The sequence below is a fragment of the Delphinapterus leucas genome, chromosome 19 (genome assembly GCF_059928025.1).
Source record: "Delphinapterus leucas isolate spDelLeu-1000000601 "Yukka" chromosome 19, BTC_Dleu_Yukka2, whole genome shotgun sequence".
NCBI lineage: Eukaryota > Metazoa > Chordata > Mammalia > Artiodactyla > Monodontidae > Delphinapterus > Delphinapterus leucas.
The window spans coordinates 39616523-39636120 of record NC_143147.1 but is presented as its reverse complement, the minus strand read 5'-3'; the positions used below and the strand labels follow the sequence as shown (position 1 = coordinate 39636120).

Here is a 19598-nt window from a genome sequence, read left to right as displayed (position 1 = left end):
AGGCTTTTTTTCTTTCTTTCTGAGTCAGCATTTTGGAGCCTTTTGCTTGAAGATGCTTTTACCCTACCATGTCTGTGAATGTCTACATTAGTCTACTTTGTTAGTAAAATTTATAAAAATAGGAGTGCAGCAGCTCTTTATAATAAATGTCGCATTCAGTGTCTCATACTGGCTGTGCCTTAAGTACCAAATTTATAAACGTAACAATTTAAAAAATATTAATAAAACGTCAATATCACATTTTAAAAAAGAAAAAAATATATATCCACACTACAATATGTTTTAATGCCATCTATTGAGTTGTACTTCTATAGTTGCTGTTGCCGACCTATGACCAACATTAAAAAAAAGTTAAATTAAAAAATATCCTTCATCATAAGTATCTTTCCCCATCTGAGGACCATATATTATAACAGCCAAATGTTCAACATGTGCAAACAGGAAACGGTCAGTTTTTCCCACCAGTCACAGTGCAGCGATGTTTATACTTTTTATTTTTTAAAATTCTGTTTACATCTACAATAAATTAAAAAAAAATTCTTCCATAGCCTCTCTGGTGATACTTGCAGCACTGAGGTATTAAAAAAAAAAAAAAAAAGAAAGAAAGAAACAAAACCAAAAGATTGCTTTCCTAATTGGTAAATAGAAAGTGAATGGAGAAAAGGTTTCATTAATGCAGGCTTATCCACTCCTGGCCCACGGGCCCCCAGAGCTGGGGGCGGATGGGGAACAGGGGAAGAAGAGAGGCAAAGTGTCCTAGGGACCTTTGGAGGTGCTGAAATGATTGGACAATAGAAAATGATCAAATATTTAAAAATTAAGACTGAAAAAGAATGTCCCCCCACCCCGCCCCACCCAAGCCAAACAGGTGTGCTTTGAAACATTAAATATGTTAAATATTAAAATTGTAGCTTTGTTTTTAAAAAACGTCTTGGGAAAAGCAGTTTTTCATATTTTAAATAAAAATCTAACTAGACGGTAACGTTGGAAGCTGTGCACAGACGAGAGGTTAATATGCTGGTATGACACTAATACAGTTCTTAGGTCTATCACACAGACAAGAGGAGCTAACCAGTGTTCTAACTTGTCGTGGGGTCGGCCTGGCAGCTGGGTGTTCTTCGGTCTCAGTCACTGACTTGGTTTATTGTTACTCCCCTCCTCCATCCACAGAGCATCAAACTGCCGAGGACCGACTCCCTCACAAAAATATTTTTGATTCTCTCTTTCTTAATAGCTTCTATGTAGTTAATGGAATTGTATTTACAACATTTCTTTTTTTAGAATTCACAACTGCAAAAAACCTTATAATATCACCTCTTTCAACAGAAAAAAAGCACTTATAGAAAAGGAGGACACTCAAAACATCGTCGTCCTTACCTTATTGCCGAAAATAGATATACTTAGGTTAACAAAGAGACAGCACAAAAAAGAACCGCTATAGTCTGTTAATTAGCCTACTACATCTCACTTCTTATACAATGCAAAGTAGAAAGTTGACGCCCACCTCCCGCTCCATATTTCACAACCTCGCCTCTGTGTGTGCTCAAATTCCACCTGAAAATTCATACAGTCTCAGAATTGGTACCAAAATATTGAGAGTAATATTACCATCTCAGCATCCTTGAAAAGTGAGAACAGAATTAAAACAAGCAAAAAAAAAATTTTTTTAAGAAAAAAAAATACCTTAATATAACAATTATACTATGGTTAGCTTTTAACTAGATATTAAAGCTATATGACTACTGCACTAAGTCAAAATCACTACCAAATGTGATCTGAAGAGATTTAAAAGGAGAAGGGGGAAGAGAGAAGAGGGAGGGAAACCATCAAGAAAAACAAAAATAAAACAAAACCAAAATCATGGGATATATACACATTTAAAAGCCGTTGTCTTATATTACAGCAGATCCATGAGATGATGAGATGCAGTCCACCCTCGATCCGAAGTGAGCCATCTCTGGTTGGGATGGGGAGTGAGGCTGGTGGGGGAACAGGTCTGATGACATCACCTAAACAAAGGGCCACTCAGAAACTTCGCCCAGTCTTGCCTGGACATCCAGGTATGCTCTGCAGGGTATAGAAGGTCGAGGGTGTCCAGAAGAGAACAAAAAGTGGGGGTGGGAGGAGAAAGAAGAAGTGTCAGGCGAGCATACCATTTACTCCGACTTTTTATTTTTTATCTTTTTCCTATTTCTTTTTTTTTTTAACATCTTTATTGGAGTATAATTGCTTTACCATGTTGTCTTAGTTTCTGCCGTACAAAAAAGTGAATCAGCTATATGTATACATATATCCCTATATCCCCTCCCTCTTGAGTCTCCCTCCCACCCTCCCTATCCCACCCCTCTAGGTGGTCACAAAGCACCGAGCTGATCTCCCTGTGCGATGCGGCTGCTTCCCACTAGCTATCTATTTTACATTTGGTAGTGTATATATGTCCATGCTACACTCTCACTTCGTCCCAGCTTAACTAGAGCTTTCAAAGTATGGCTACATTGGGCTACTGAGGACATTTGAAAATGGCCAGGCTAACCGCTGACTGGGGTCACAGCCTGAGCTGTGACATCGGAGCCACGCCTGCTGCTGGGGAGAGGGCAGCTCTGGTTAAGCTTCTGTTTTCAAAGCTTAATGTTTAAAAACTTCTGTCTTTATGAGATACCCATCAATGACTGTCAATAACTGAAAATGCTAATTTCTACTACAAAAAATCATATTACATACCAAAGACTCAAGGTCAGGACACATAAAAACATTCACAACGAATAACCAGCTTTGGTTCTAGGAAATAAAAACAGGCCCGGGATTCACAGACTTGCCAATCGAATCTCCCTGAATTGACTGTGATCCTGGGCCCCTCCTTCATGGATGGTGCTAAATGTCTGAGGGTCACCTCTGTTGGGGACAAAGTGTGTGTTTTGGTGCGGCCATGTGACTCAATTGGCCCACTTAATCATTTTGGAGGGGGCAGGTGGTTACCTCCACTCTCGTCTATTCCATCCTTCTGAGTCCTAAAGGTGGATGAGGGAGGCTGCGCTGGGGGCAGCCTCGGCCCTCCCCCGACCCCCATGGAAACGCTGCAGAGGCCTTGGAGGGTGTGGGGAGGAGATGGGAGGAAACCTACACCACCCTCCACTTCCAGGGTAGTAGCTGTTCAATCCCCTGGTATTGAACATGGACTGGTAGCTGTTCAATCCCCTCATCAACTGATTCTACAAAGGGCTGGAGCCACTTTCCATCCCCAACGTTCTTGGGTACATGAGTCTGCCTTGCTCTCAGAGGAATCTTAGTTCCCTTGGGGCCCCCAGACCCAGCTTAATTAGTCGTGAGTAGCTCTCCTTCACACTGTTAGTGGCCTCTGGCTCCGGCCGGCCAGCGATGGCTGGGTCAGTGCTGGAAGGGAAGTGTAGGCGAGGGGTGGGGAGAATTCACACACGGGGTTTATTTGGTTAAGAGAGGCAGTTGCGTTAGTTGAGGTGATTCCTTAGCAGCAATATTAGAGAAATTCAAGAGATTTATGGAGCTCAGCTCCACCTGGTCCCCCAGCTGGGCCCACCCTACTGAGTCCTGGCTGGCTCAGGGGCCTGAAGCAACCCTCTACAAGAGGGGCATCCTGCTGACTGCAAACCAAAGTGGCAAATCCATCTCCGGCCTTATTCCTTTACGTCCCAGCTCCTGGAGTGAAAGGCGTTCACGCCCCAGCGCTGGGATTCTATGAGTGGGACCCATTCCCAGGCCTTGGCTGTCGCCCTCTCTCTTCCAAAGAAACAGACCCATATCTCAAGACCTCAAACTAACTCGCTAACACGGGTCACGTTTAGCTCTCGCGAGAGAACCGCTCTCCTTGGTGCTCTTCCCCAGAATGATGGATACTCATTTTCAATGAGAACGTGGCAAGAGGCTCCCTCACTGACTGCCCCAACCTCCGCTCTCCTCCACTCCACCCCTTCCATATCCCCATCAAAGTGATTTAAAAAATGTTTAATTAACTTGAGCTCAGTTTAAAAGGTTAGGAAACTGGCAGGGATCCAAATCCATGTAACGCAGGTGATGTCGTTAATTTAATTTGCTTTTCGTGCGGTAATCTGGATAATTACTCAGTAGTTACTGGCAAAAATGTTTTCTTTTCACGAAAAGATGGAGTCTGGCTGTTTGACTGCATGAACCCCACTGGCCGAGCCCAGCGAGCTCCGGGGAGCTGAAAGGGCCCAGCAACCCACAAGGCCAGCTCGCAGGATCCTGCCCGCCCTCCCACCCCCAGGCCTGGCAGAAGCCCAGCGGTTCCCTGCCTCCGTCCCCCTGGGACGGGCACAGCACAAAAATCTCCTTCCAGTTTCCCATACTCTTGATTGTATTTCAAGACAGAGAAAGATGAGGGGTGGGAAAGATAAAGAAAAGGAATCAAAAGAATCAAAGAAAAAAAGTGGGGTCATGCTTTAAGCTGGAGGAGGGATGAGAGATTAAAAGACTGGATTGTTTTGCCCCCCACCCCCCTGAAAAGGGGTCCAGAAAGAGGAAGGAGAGATGTGGACGTGAGGAGACCAGGGCCGTGCGTACTTGCATGCCCAGGGCGCATACATGTACGGACACGCCCAGCGGGCGAGACACGTGGCAGAGAAGGTAATACCTCAGAGTGAGATGGCAACGAAAGCACCTGCTCAATGGTATCCATTTGTAAAGGCCGTTGCAATCAAAGGTCCCTAAAATTGCACAATTGTTAAGGTCATCAGCACACTATACATGGGAACAGATTGTCATATTCTGGGAAAGGAAATTATCTCTAGGACTAGACTGTGGTTGCCAGCATGAATATGTAATTCTGAGACACCGTGCCACGAGGGGCCAGAATGACATCCTTCCCAGCCCCGACTCCCCACCCCCGGCCTGTCCGCTCACCCAGGGGAAAATTGAGAGCCAGATTCACAGGGCTGGGTGGGTGATAGGAAAGGGGGGCTTGCGCCGAAAATGATGGGCACTGCTGCCCTGAGCCCCAGCGAGCAAAGATAACAGTGTCTCTGTCCACAGTCCCAACGGCTCCAGCTGGGGAGAAAGCAAGGCCCGTGCAGACCAAACGTGACGATGTGCTTATTTCAGAAACCATCACAGCACACAGGTCAGAGACCGAGGTTTTCATGAACAAATAGGGTCTGTGTTTCTGGGCACTGACAATGGAAATGAGCTGTGTTCTACGTGGTGACAGACGGTCTCCCAAATTGATGCAGCTCGAAGCTGAATAATGCTACTCTGGATTTGGTACTACAGCTGATCCGAGGGGATTTGACTTATCAAACTACTGCCTTAAGTGATATCGGCTCGGGAGTGGAATTGAACAAGGACCCGGACCGCACAGGCCAGGGATGGCAGAAGTGTGTGTGTGTGTGTGTGTGTGTGTGTGGAGAGTGTGTGTGCATGCATGAGAGTGCACAGACGTGCGTTTGAGGTGGGGACGGAGGACTTCTAACACCAGGGTCAGGGACGGGCTGCCCTGGTGCCCAGACTGTCTGCCCTTGTTCTGTTCTCCCCAGCACAGCTCGGGAGGCAGGGCTCTCCCGACAGGGACATGACCTGGGACAGCAGACACTCCCAACTCAGCTCAAAATCAAACTGACTCCAAGATGGTGAGGTTGGCCGATTTTCTGTTTTCCAAATGGAAGGGACAAGCGAGTAAGTGGGCTCAGGCACATTCATGCTCACACACACTGCGAGGGGGAAGAACAATACAATCTGAAAACAGCATGCAAATCTGTTAAGCAAATTTCCATTGCCTGGATTAGTGAGATTATAGAACCACAGAGCATTACAAATATCAAATGCATCTGGCCTTCGGGGGCAGGCGCAGCTACAGAACGCAAATGGGAACTTATTGGAACCTGGAAACTGTAAGAAACATTAGCGGAGGAAACCTCCTGGGACAGGGCTTGCACCCCACGCTATGTCCCAGGCCCCGGCGCTGCCTCTGGACCTTGGGTGGTGACTCTCCCGACTAAGCTGCTACCCTGTGGGGCGGGTCTGTAGCTCCAAGGTCCCAACGCACATGAGTCTCCAGGAGGCTGGGATCGAGGAGAGGGGGCTGATACTGAGGCTCTACTGTGAGCCAGCAGCTGACATATCCTGTTTTCCATTTATTCTCTCACAATCTTTTGAGGGAGGAACACTTATATTCGTTTGGCAGCCAGGGAAGCAGAGGATTATATACGTGGCTCAAGGTTGCATGGGCTGGACGTGCTGGAGTGGTGATCTGAACCTGACCTGCCCACACTCCCTCCACGCACCCATGGCTGCACACCGCGCCTGACCCACAGGTGCTCAGGAAGCACCTAAACGAAGAAGCTTCAGCCCTGGATGGCTGACGTGATGCGGATGGGGGCCCGCTGCCCTCTCCTGGCCTCCCACCTCTGGGCTTTTCTGGCACACCCGCCCCGGGGTGCCACAGGACATGGGCAGGAGGGCAGGGGCAGGAAGGTACTTACAGCTATGCCGTGGCCGAAGCCTGAGCCCGGCTGTGGGCTGGCCGCACTTATGTAATTCCCCACTCCGGAGTCCTGGCTGGCAGGGCCGTAGAGATCGGCGACAGGTCCTGGGCTGTTGGCCCCCGGGAAGCCTCCGGGCCGCGCCGGGTTGGAGCCTGCCGGGGAAGCGGGCGCGCCAAAATTCGGTTGAGCACTGTAGCTATTCAGGACTGGTGTGCAGAGAATAGAGCTGGGTATGAGGCCAGAAGCCACGCATGCACCGGTCATTACAAGCCAAACACTCCAGAAAAACAGCTGAGGCCCAACTTCTAACACTGAACCAAGGCCATGCGAAGACATCAGCAGGGACTCAAGAATACTCAGCCCAGGCTACTACTAAGAAGCTCGGAGCTCCAAAAATAGAGAGAAGAAAAAACAATCATTCAACACACTACGGCAACCAACCGGAGGTGCTTCACTGCCCACCAAATTATCACAATAGAAATAGAGGTATATATGGAAGAGAGAGAGAGAAAGAGTTTTTTTTTTTTTTTCACATCTGAATTGATGCTCATGCAGTCTTGTCTAGATCTGGGCACGTTGAGACAGCATTCACATCCCATGCAAACTACAAAGGAACTAGTTTTAGACTACACATTGTGTTAATATTGATATTAAAATGTGACAGGAAACAAAGCAATTTGTGTCCAGGAAAAAAAAAAATCTTTGGGGAGGGGATTTTTGATTTGCTTTTTCTTTCACTTTTTCTTTTCTGGTTTGTTTTTGGATCCATTAAATGACAAATTTGTTTTAAACGAAAAAAAGACAAAAAAGATCTTCAGCGCCCCTCCCCCCCACCAACCACTTCCCCCCTCCCCACTGGCTACTCCCTCCCTGCCCACCCCTCCCATTTATATCCCTGTATGAACATCATCAATACTGAACGTGGTCGGAGGATGGGATATGTCATGGAAAATTTGGGCATCTTAACATAACAGTAATGATGGTGGCAGAGGGTTCCCTTCTGGGGTGGAGAGCTGGGGATGGAGGGAGGGGATGGGGTGGGGATGGCAAAGCTGGAGGCTCTGGGGCTGAAGCTGAGTGAATGCCAATGATTCTACCGGACACCCACACACTCACCTCCTGCAGTAGAAGGAAAGGGGGGATTTAAACTTTTTTTTTCCTTTCGTTTAAAAAAAAAAAGACAAGTATGAATTCAGAGCATACTGACTGAACCAATTTATCACTAAAGCATATCTGACCGAAATGTCTGCTTTCTGTTGGTTATCTTCAGATATAGACTCCAGACAGGAAAAGAGCTAGGAATGTACCTTCGCTACAGAGAGATGGGACTTCACACCCACAGACCTGAGAGTGGAAGTGCGGAGGGGGCAGTGGGAGGAGACACTGCCTCAGGCTCCCTCCCTTAGCCTCCCCCAATTCCATCATTCCCTCCCCAGCAAGGGCCACAGCCTGTCAACCAGGTTCATTTTGTCTCATCTTCATTTCTCCTTAGTAGCTTAAACTTTTTCTTTTCCCTAATGGAAAAAAAAAATTTTTTTTTTAACTGTAAAAATAAGTTCTCATTGATTTTTAAAGCTCAAGGTGAGTCTGGGGCTGGCCAGTTCTGGGCTACAACTAACCCATCTCAAAGAACCAGACAATCTGGCTTCCACGCATTTCCATGGCTCCCAGGGGCTGCTCCTCCCAACAGCCTTCTCCCTCCTGCCCCCCTCGGCACTTCCCTCTGCCCTGTGGCCACCCGCCCTCAGTGGCAGAAGGGAAGAACATCTGCAAGTCTGCTCTGGGCCATGGCCTTGCCCCGCAGACCTGTGGTTGGAGCCCCTCACTTCTGGGCCGGGGGGATTGAAGAGCCAGACGTGGATTGATTTCTACCCACTTGTTGCCGGGATGGGAAGAGACCGAAGATGCACTCCAGCCAGGCCAGTTGGAGACTGGGACAGGACACGAAGATGCAAAGGAGAGCAAGCCAAGCTGGGCCTGGCTCTTGACTCAGCAGAGAACAGGCAAGCTGCTACCTTGGGATGCCCTCTAGGGCAGGAGGCCCCAAGGTCAGGCCCCTTGGAAGCTGTGCTGAGAAAGGAAGAAACTGGCCGATGGGAAGAACAGGTTAAAGAGAAAAAAAATCAGAGAGGCTTCGAGCAAGTGAGTTGCTGATTTGGGAAGGCACCGGCAGACAAAGGGGGACGGGATTTTTGAATACAGAAGATTAAACTTGCAGATAACGTTTGGCCTTGCTCACTCATGGAGTGAGCTGCGATATTCAAAAGGCAGCATTATCTCGGTCTCACACACTTTCTTCCTCCGGGCTAGGAAAACTGAGGGAGCTCAGACAGCGGACTCCTGGTTCACCCAGGCAGCTGACCCCGCTCCTATACCGAGTAGCCAACAAAGTATCTAGCTGGCTCTGTTTCAGGGTGGAGAGCAGGGGTGTGGGCAGTGGGCCACAGTGCAAGATAGGAAGACTTTTTGACCCCTTTCTCCTGTGTCCAGATGAGGATCCAGGAGGACAGTGGGCAGGCCCGCCTATCTAGAAGCCAGGGAGAAGGGACGTCTCCATCTTGGCTTCTTCCAGCAGGGGTAGGGCCATCCAGAGACTAATCCAGCCAGAGGAGGCAGCCTGGGAGACAGGAGGCGGCATGTCCTGAAACACGCCCCTCCGGAGGCTTAGAAGACAGGAGGGCTGGTGGTATTTGGCCCAGCCCCCGGCTACCTCTCCCGAGCCTGTGTGCCCAGGAGGACTGCAGCTTGAGAGTTGGCCTGAAGGGAATTTCACAGTAAGTAGCTCTTCTTAGGCCTACATTGCCCCTCCCCTCTCAGTCCTCTTCCATCAAATGACACCAGTATCACGGTTGAGAAGGCACTGTATTAAAATGCAGCTCTAAAACCCTAAGTCTCGCGTGAATATACACTTGCCCTCCTAATGCCGGAGCCCCAGCTCAGAGTCACCCTGCAGACAGTCCCCAGCCAAGGGTGAAAGATCAGGCTGTGGGTTCCCGCCGAGGGTGCAGCTGGCAGGCAAGAAGCACCTGGTCCTGGGCTGGTCCTTTTTCTCTAGGCTTCTGGACAGTGGATGCTGCACCCTCAAAGGCTGAGGGCATGGAGGGGCCGGGTCTCTGGGCCCCTTGGTCAATGACTCCCTCTTTCTCTGTGGGCGGAAGACCCAGGCTCCAGAAAGCATGTTAACAAGCCAACGAGATGGCCCGAACCCACGATCTCTGGGAATGCTCTACCCAGCAGCGGCTCTGCTGCTCGGGAAGAAAGGGGCAGGGCACTGCGCACGCCAACGTGTCGGCGGCTGTTCCCGCTGTCTGATGGTGGGAAGGCATTAGGGACAAAGCGATTTTCTTCTTTTGGGAGGTTCGCACTGCACACTGGCTGGTTACACAGTAAAGGAGGAGGCCCTCCCCTCCAAGCTGTGACCTTGAGAGGAGAGGCAGGGGGAGAAGCATGACTCCGAGCCCCTGACCTAAGGGTGCTTTCTGTTCCAGTCACCCCTCAGTCAATTTTCAATGGTCTGTCTCCTTGGAGGTTGCCTCCAGGCTCATTTTGAGGGGCCAGAAATGTCCCACAGGCCAGGATCAGGTCAGGAAGAGGGGACGGGACATTACTCTTAGTGGGCAAGGACGCCCATCTCCTGCTCAGCTGGGGGGGGGGTGTGTGGGGGGGATGGGGAGGGAGGGAGGGGTCTCAGTATGTGCTGCTAAATAAACAGTGCTGAGATTTATAAATCGGACATTCTGACTCCTGTCCCAGAGGAGGGCAGTGTCCTGCAAACACGCTGGCATTTTTGCAGCAGAAGCTGTGAATGCTAAGTGGCCTTGGGCAAGCCCTGGGCCAGGTTGCAGTTTGGGGGCTTGCTGTGAGGGAGCAGGGTCACTTTCCCATCGGCTGCTCTGGGCAGCATCCACAGCGGTGCTTTAATACCGGGCAGGCTCCTCTTTACGCCTCGCCCTGTCCCCCAGCATCCTCTGGACTTTCTGGGTCCAGGCAGCAGGTATGCTCAGGGAGGCAGCTATGGTGCAGAGAAAGGGAACACTGGACTTGGAGTCAGAAGACCTGAGTGTGACCCTGGCCCTGACCTCCGGCTACACGCCTGAGTGTCAGCCCCTCACCGGTTGGAGTCCTCACCTGCAACACGTGAGTGCTGCCTGCCCTACTCAGCCTGACTCTCCGTGGGCTGTGGCGAAAACGCAAAAGAGACAGTGCTCTGGAACTTGCCAAGTATAAAACAAATACACCTATATTTGACATAGCTGTCTATGCAGAGCCCAACAAGACAGGTACCATACGCAGATTCAGGAAAATCTGATGTAGGAGAGTACAATTCACTGGCCATACAAATCAGGAAGTGATTCACAAAAGGATCTATTTCATCCACCTGGTGCACTTAATCACCTTGGACCCGCTGAAAGGACTCTGGGGACTGGGGGACAGGAAAGTAAGGACACTATATCTCAGAGGCCAGCAAGAGGAAACGCATTTGAATTAAATTTGGAGGCACTTCCCATCAGATAAAAGGAGGAACTTCCTGCCCATCAAGGGAAGAAAACACCTTGATGGCTGACCCAGGAAAGCCATCCAAAGACCTTATCCAAGGTCTGTCCTGCAGGCTCAGACTCTCACCTGCAGGGGCTGGACCCAAAGCTCGTGGGCCCCTCGGGGTTTGACAGCAAACCCAGGAGACGCCTGCCTTATGGAGGGCTTACAGTCTGCATGTGGTTCTGCCCAGCTGTGGTCAGAAGGCGCTGGGCTGAGAGTGGAATTGGTCACCGAGGGTGGGGAAGTCGTGGGGGAGGGCAGTGAGAATCAGGACAACCTCACTGTAGGTCTAGGAAAGGTATGGAAGTCCCAGTGCTTCTGTATGATCCCAAAGTGATGCCACCGGACCTGGGGCAGAACGCTAGGGCCCAGGACTCTAAGGGGGGGCACCCCTGGGAGGGCGCCTCTGGCTCTAAGGCTTGAAAAGTAGGTTATTACTGATCCAGAGAAAGGAACTGTTTCCAAAGTCTTTTCCAGATGAGCTCAGGCCACATATCTGGGACAAACCAGGGCCCTGCCAAGTCCCAGCCTTAGGCCTGGGTCCTCGTTTCGTGGGTCTCACGTTTCACCAAAAGGCAGGGCCAGCCCTCAAGACAATTTCAATCTTCTTCTTGGTGAATTATGTGTTGCTGCCAGGTTTAATCTCAGGAGGGGCCTCGAGGCCCCCAGGACATTTCTGGGACAGAGTGTGTGCTGCTCACAAGGCAAATGCAGTTGGTGGGCCCGTCCTCAGCAAGCCCAGCTCAGAAGGTAACCTGCTGCCCAGCAGAACTCATTATGCCTCCCACAGGGACAAGGGAGGGGAGTCTGGTCTGGGCTGACGGTGTCGTGGCCCTGTTCCCAACCCCCAGCTCCCGCAGAATGGAGGACCCGGAGCATAAGCCGACGTGATATTCTTCGAGGGCAGGGCTGTGTTAACTCATCACACTAGATTTTAGGGGTTTTTGTTTGTTTTAGAGAATTTAAAGAAAGCGACTGAAAAAGGAATGAGTAGAGGGGCTCTGCTGATAGGCTGATGCCAGAGAAAAGAGACCAGAGTCACCGCCCCTCCGACACTCACCTTGTCTATATCATGCTTCTCTCCGCCCGGATTAAAACTCCACAGCAGCAGAGCCTGTGTCTCATGTCAGCAAGGGACCCCTCAAGGCGGGGGGCGTGTGGAAGGCGGGGACCCTCCGGGTTCTCACGGGACCCTGTGTTCTCCAGATCAAGAGCAAGCTGCCCGATTCCCCTACAACACGGGGGCCTCAGTGGATGCTGGGTCCATAATGCCAGGTGGCTGTCAGAAGCGGAGACCTGCCTCTGAACAGCCCCTCTCCTTGCTGGGGGGCTCTGAGGAACAGCAACCAGGCAGCCGAGGCCTTCCTTGAAACAGAGTTGACGGCCCCAGTCTGCAGCCTCACTGTGCCCTCTGGAAGGCGTGCCCACTGTAAATTAATGCAGGTGGTCTGATGGGAAAGGTCAGCCTGAAAAGATACACCTGCTTCTGATAACGGAAGGAGAAACCCTCAGCTGTGAATTACCAGCAGGGCAAGGAGGGAATTGCATCCAGCAGTCTGCCCGGCCACTGTGTCCCAGGGATCCTGGCTCAAACTTTCCCCCTAGAGCTTAGCCTGGAGGTGGCAGAGGGAGATAGAGAGGGCCAGCAGTTACATCTAACCTGGGAAAACTGTATGACACACTCAACTTAAGTCAAATCAGTTCAGGGACCCAGATGCAGGGACAATCAATTTTATATACAACATTTTTTTTTTTTTTTTAAGCTCTGCTGAAATTCAAGCTATTTCAGAAGGCAAGGAGAAGACATACTTTAAAACTGGGGGAGGCTTGAGAGAGCAATGTGATGGTATTTCTTTCTCCCTGTCTCCATATACAAACCAGTATATTACTGAGAAGGACAAACTCAGCCTGGTATCAACAAGTCTGGACACATCCAGTGACGCCCGGCTCATCATAAATACCGCACAGGACACATGGAGAGTGTCAGCTCACTCACTGGGCGGAGGGAGTCAGCGTCACAAGCATCCCGACTGTCGGTTTCAGTGGTGGCAACTGCTTGTTTGCTCAACACCTAGCCTGCTTCAGACTACGGAGGTCAGTGTAGATGTCCGTTGGTTAGTGCTGGCCTATCTTAAGTGGGGAATTGATGGACAGTGGAACCTAAGACTTGGGACTCATTATTCTGTAGCATGGTCTCAGCTTCCGGTCAAATCACATCCCCTAAAGAGATAACGTCACTGCTGGTCGGCTCCAAACCCCTCACATCCTGGGTTACTAGTGAACCGGGATACTCACACTACCACTCAGGTCAGCGTGAGGAGACAGCCCCAAGCACCCGCAAAGGACCTATATCCGAGGAGGGCTTTGTGGCCGGTACTTTATACTTTCTCTTGTTGTACAATCTCAGCAGAAAACATCTCATTCTCTTTCCATCTCGATGCTTTTTTCTTATCAGCCCTGATTTGGGTGTGGGTGTGTCTCTTCCAACCAAAGGACTAGGCTGCGTTAGTTGGGATGGAGGGAAGGGGGAGGAAGGGGGTCAGTGGCTGGCTACCATCTGCCTACGGGATAAATTCTGGGGATGCAGTAGCCTTGAGTGGGCCTGGGCCTGATGGCCAAAGAAACCAAGCTTTTGTCATGAGGGCAAAGAACGAACTTTCTGGGGCCACCATCAGGTTCTTGTTTCTCCCAGACCCCAGGGGTCTTGAGGGACTGACCTTGTTTGCATGTTCTAAGGAAGAAGGGGGCGAGGGGCCCCAGGGAAGGAAAGGCCACGACGTGAGTCCCTGGGGCCTAGGTGGTACTCGCTCTGCCAGTGTGAACTGTCTGCCCGGCTGCAGCTGCTTCCCCAAGGAAGGGACCCCAGTGGCCGCTCCAGCTCAGGCCACAAGGAGTGAACGCAAGGTGGTGATCCTGATTCCTCTGGGATATAAAGCAGCCTTTCAACAACACTTCCACCCTGAGCCTCTCAAGTGCTTCAGAAGACGAGGGGAAGTCAACCCCAGAGACAAATGTTTATGGTCCGACTGAAGCAGGCGGTGGGTACTTTAACACGCACATCCTGCTGCCTCTTCCCTAAATTAACTGGTTTCAGGTTCCAGGCCCACACAGGTTAGCACGGGCAAGGAGCGGCGCATGGGCGATGCCAGAGCCTCCCATTCCAGCCCTCCCTGACCTGAGAATCAGAAGGAAAGGAGGTTAGGGAGTGTGTGGCCTGGGAAGGGCTCCGTCTCTCTCTGTAACAGTTCTGCTGCTCCAAGGGTCTCCTAGTTTAATCCTGAGAATCTGCCTGGCTGTGTTTTGCTCGGGTGACCCCCTGTGTCCCCGAGGCACACCCACCTCTTTATCTTTTCAAAAAAGAAACCAGTCTGGCTTCTCCCCGCATGGACCCAGGCGCCCCAGCCGCGCTGTGCGTGCTCGCTTTCTAATTCTCACCCTGCCCGCCCCCAGCCAGAAGGGTCGGGTCCTTGCTTGTGTCTTGTAAGTGATTCCACTTACTGCAGCCCCAGCGTACATTTCCTTCACTAAAACTACTGTCAACAGAAAACGCTATGAAACCCAAGGCCGGAACTACATCCTTGTAGTATCCTCAGTCACGGTGAAAAGCTCGGAAGGAATGAGGTGATGCCCTGTCCCAGTTAGCAAAGGTGGGGCGGGGGAAAGCCTCATACTAGTTCAGGCAAAACGGGGTCTGGAGGCCAGGGGCACAGGGTTCTAGAAGCTGTGGTTTCTCGGGGTGCCAGGCTAGAAAGGGAACTAAGATTCACTGAGCACCTACTGTGTGCCAGGCGCACTGGCAGGCGTTTAACACCATCCTGTTCACGCTCCAAACAACTTGTAAGATGGGTTTTATGGCCCTGGGGCTGCCGACAAGGAAACCGAGGGCTGGGGCCATGAGGGGATGTGTCCAGGGTCTCACAGTGCCTCAGACCGACTGAAACCAGCTCTCACTTGGTCTTCAGGGCTACTCCCCCGGGCTGCTTTTTAAACTGAATCACACTGCCCAGTTGTCCTTCCTTGCATCATAGTTTGAGAAGGTTTCTTCTGTTTATTTGGATATTTCTTGGCCTCACAGAGGTCACAAAATCAAGGACAAGGAATCAAAGCGCCAATGTTGGAATGCCAGCTCCCGAGGGCATGGGTCCTGCTGCCCTTTCCAAATTGGGAGCTCCCTGGTGGCGGGGGTGTCTCCCCCATCAGACCGGGGGCTCCCTGAGGTTGGGCCATGCCTGCCACAGGAGACAGGGGTCAGCCTCTCACCTGAGGACTAGACCACCCTCCTCCGTGCCACATCCCAGAACAAGACCGGGCACGAAGCAGGCATGCGGCATCGCTGGGGTCAGGGGGAGGTGGAAAGGGCACTGCCAGAGAGAAAGGAAGCCCTCCCACCCTAGAAAGAGCAACCAGAGGGCTGGTCTCAGTCCCCAAAGACTCCAGTCTGCTGAGGGCTGTCCTGTGGGGAGCTGGCATGCCCTAGCACCCTCAGTATTTACTGCCTGATCACATTTCATGGAAACTCACTGTTTGGGGCCCTAGCAGCCAGCGGGTGGAGTGGGAAGGATGCCCAAGGGGCAGCCCCTTGGGGACCTGAGGCTTTTCCACTGGAGCAGCCCTTCTTTAATGATTATAAAGGCACAGGAGTTTAATCCGTGTTTGATGTAAGCACTAATAGCTCTGTGTCCTTGAAGTTCAAAGCGGGCGCATACATGTCACTAATTGGCCAAGCATGGCGCCATTCAGCTCCCTCTCATGTTTCTAATTAGGTCTTTAATAACAAACAAACTCCGACCTTACCAAAAGGCCCCCATTCATCAGACAGTCAAGGAGGGTGGCTGCTTCCCTGTTTACGGTTGCTCCGGGCTGCTGGTTCTATGGGTACATGCCCTCAGTCTCAGGGGGGAGAGGCAGGAGAATCCATCTATGCGGACAAAGACCCCTTCAGCCCAGCCTGGAGGGGTGGGTTTCCTGGCCCTGCCGGGAGGACCAGTGGTGGGCAGGAGAGGCCTGGGCTCCAAGGCTGCCGGCTAAGGATCCCAGACCAGCTCATTAGAGGAGGCTGGGGTGAACTGTCTGGCTTGGCTCGATTTATCTGTTTCTGAGGTAGGGATGCTGATGACAAAGTCACAGAGATGGTGTGAGGCTCCATATCTAGCAAGAACCTGATGGTATTTGAGTCCATGGTTACAGGTTGGACTTGCCTGGGGAGCTTTTAAGTAACGCTGAGGCCTGCCCACCGTGCCCCCCACCTCCCGCCATCCCCCTGTAGATTCTGATTTGATGGATCTACAGTGTGGCCTGGACACTAGGAATTTTAAGAACTCCCTAGGTGATTCTAACATGCAGTAGCCAAGTTCAAGAACCACTGCGTTCGCCCCAGTTCCACAGCTCATCGACGACAGCTATTAACAGGTCCACCTTTATTAGTGAATACCTTCCAGAGTGCCAAACCCTAAAGGGTTAATCAACCACACACAAGGATGGAAATCTGACTATAGGGTTGGTTTTGTTTTGTTTTGTTTTAATGATACACAATTCTGGAAATATGTCTATCCCTCTCATTGCCTTCACACATTAAAAAAATGGGTGACTGATTTTTTCAAATGCATCCCTACCAGTTGCCTCATCACTTGGAAGCCCCTGGCTTTCTCTTCGGTCACTCCTCTCAGATCTTAAGGCACTATCACTGTCAACCTTTTGCTCCCAATGATAAGGGATCCAGAGTTTTGGAAACAGCAGCAATACAGAGCTATAGAGCTGAATGGTGCCCAAGAGCCCAACAGTCTGAAATCCTTTGCCCCCAAATCAACCAGCTTGTTGTTGGCAGAAGCCAGACAGGAACCAAGTCTTCTGATTCCCTGCTCTTCCTTCTACGCTCTTGTCATCATCTTCTTCTTCTTCTTCTTCCTCCTCCACCTCCTCCTTCTCTTCTCCTGCTTCTTCTTAAAAGCCTCTCATCACCCTTATCTGATTAATCCGCAAGATAACCCTCCCCTTGGACGGGGAAGGGGTATAAGGGATGCCTCTGAGCTGTTTCCATCTCCAAGGCCAGACGCCAGAAGTTGTGGGGTCAACCCCTGAACAACCAAGTAACCTTCTAGCAAGTCATTTCCAAGTCTGATTGGTTTCTCTTCAAGCCAGGTGGGAGGGGAGACACTGAAATCTCAGGGGCTACCTCAGCGGAAGGTTTAGACTATTTTATGCACCCGGCGCTGAACGACCTAGACCCAGAAAAGTCGAACAACGTGGCCAAGGGTACATAGCAAAACTGGGCGAGAGGTTTCTTCCAACTCAGGTCCATGTTTTCTGGTTTTGCTGCCGTGTTTGTGGTCTTTTCTCTGGAGGCTGGGTTGACACGACCAGGCTCTTCTGCCTGGATCAGTGCCTGACCGACGCCCTGACTCCAGGGCATCCTGGGTCCCATGTGTTGGTAAGGCTGTGAGCATCTCCTCTCCCGGCCAAGCCGGGGAAAGCCTACCCTCTGCACGTTACAGTCAGAAAAAACTTCCAGAAAGAGAGGGGAAAGCGGGGCTGGGCAGCCTTTGCCTCCCACAGTGGGCTCTACCACAGGCGCACAGGTTTGCGTTAACTGGACAGACCGTTTTATTAATATTAATAAGTAACTAGGAACAAAGGGCCCCTTTATTTTTAGCTTTCTCTAATTGCGTAGTAATTGCTCATCAACAAAACAAATGAGCCCCTGCTCATGGTACTGTTGCCATGGTACTGGGAGCCCAGCCTCCCTGCAGGACGATTGGCGGAGGAGCCCACTGCTCCCGCCTCCGGCTCCGCCCCTCCCAGCCACTGGCTTAAGGCAAAGCCCCAGCAACTGGGCGGCCAATCCCCTCCCAGCCTCAGGGCTGGGCTGGGCTTCCCAGCGACCTTCCAGATTAAGTCCTCACAGCTCACGTGAAGGGATGTTAACATCCCTACCGAGAAGAGTCTTGCCCAAAGCGTCCTCCCCCGCTTCATGGCCTAGTTTCCTTCAGGCAGTGGCTAACTTCCTTCAGTTTTGTTTTAGCTAAAGGGTCCTTTCTAATAAAGTGATCTTTAGCCTGGCTCACACTTACCCGACCGTGCCTCCTCTGGGCCTCCTTTGTGTGCCTTTGGTCTGAAGAGATTCAGAGACCAGAAGCCAGATCGGAAATGTCAGCTAAAGCCAGACAGAACCGTGATGTGAAGTCTGCAACAGCAGAAGCAGGTGCAAAAAACACATATAATGCCTCCTGAAAATGACCGGGCTCTCTCCGCCACCAGGGGTATGGGGAACTGAGCTGATGGCAGCGGTTGGTCTTGTTGAGGGTATGTTTCAAAGATGCAGAGCTTTGCAGGTATGGCAGGACTGGTACGATGGAGCGTCTGCTGACAGGCGCTGTCCGATGAGACAGACCTAGGCTCAGATCCTGCCTCTGACACCTCACACATGCTAAGCCACAGGTTTTGTTTTGTTTTTTGTTTTTTGCGGTACGCGGGCCTCTCACTGTTGTGGCCTCTCCCGTTGCGGAGCACAGGCTCCGGATGCGCAGGCCCAGCGGCCACGGCTCACGGACCCAGCCGCTCTGCGGCATGTGGGATCTTCCCGGATCGGGGCACGAACCCGTGTCCCCTGCATCGGCAGGCGGACTCTCAACCACTGCGCCACCAGGGAAGCCCTAAGCCACAGTTTTTAAACCTTAAAAATGGGAATGGGAATGACAGCACCCATTTCCTAGGGCTATGAGAATAAAATGGGATAAGGGAGGTGGGCTTAGCAGGGTACATGACTCACTCATAATACATGTGAGTTATCATTAACATATTACTGTTACCATTATTTTATTAAAATTGGCTAGGAAGTGTCTTTAGCATTCTGTCCACCACTTGCAAGATATCCTTCCCTCAAGGGACCTCCCAGGTGGGTTTGAATTTTGAGATGCCGGCTGGAACCCTCTGGTCCATGCCGTAGAGTGGATATCGCTGTGGCTCTCTCATCCTGACAGATCTAATTGCAACAGCCAATCACAGCTGTTCAAAAGCATTATTTGCCCACCTCCTGTTGTGCAGGATCCCAGGATGGAAAGGGGAGACCTTTGTATTTATTAATGAGCATCCAGGAACAAAGGGCCCCTTTGTTTTCTGCCTTCTCTAATTGCACAGTAATTACTCATCTATAATAAGAACGAGGCTGACTGCCTCCTGGAGGATTGATGGTTCATATTGTTGGAGAAGGCAGGCACCACTCTGAGATAACGTGCAAAATATCTTCCAAAGACTCAAAATCCTGCCTTTCACTGAGGAGAACTCACCAATCAGGAAGAAGACTGAGGACACAAGATCACATTGAGAAGCTAGAGCGAAGGAGGGGGCATCCCAGGGAGGGTTAATCGGGTGTGGTTTCCTGGTGTTCTGAGCCAGATTTGAACAGAGGGACCAAAGATGAGGACAGAGGGAAATGGACTGGCAGAAAGGACGAGGGCAGTGGCTGCCATGAGGGCACAGGAATGGGAACCAATAGCCCCGAGCAGGGAACGAACAACAACTTGTTGGCAGAAGCAAAGGAGAACTGCTGGAAACGAAGGTGGACTCCCCATGATGGAATGCCCTCCAGGGTCT

General features: G+C 50.9%; 1 protein-coding gene across 3 annotated transcripts in view; it reads right to left on the bottom strand.

The window, feature by feature from the left end:
* Positions 1 to 19598, bottom strand: part of MSI2 (musashi RNA binding protein 2) — a 388015-nt gene that overhangs the window by 3009 nt on the left and 365408 nt on the right. The window contains exons 12-14 of one of the 3 annotated variants that reach the window (XM_022552616.3): positions 6468 to 6676; positions 4625 to 4697; positions 1 to 2067 (exon numbers count right to left, since the gene is read on the bottom strand). The exon at positions 1 to 2067 is cut by the window's left edge and continues 3009 nt beyond it. In XM_022552616.3, coding sequence (XP_022408324.1) covers positions 4656 to 4697; positions 6468 to 6676 — 251 coding nt within the window. In that variant the 3' untranslated portion in view covers positions 1 to 2067; positions 4625 to 4655. The remainder of the gene's footprint in view (positions 2068 to 4624; positions 4698 to 6467; positions 6677 to 19598) is intronic. The other 2 variants (XM_022552618.3, XM_089900876.1) reach the window with 2 other exon arrangements.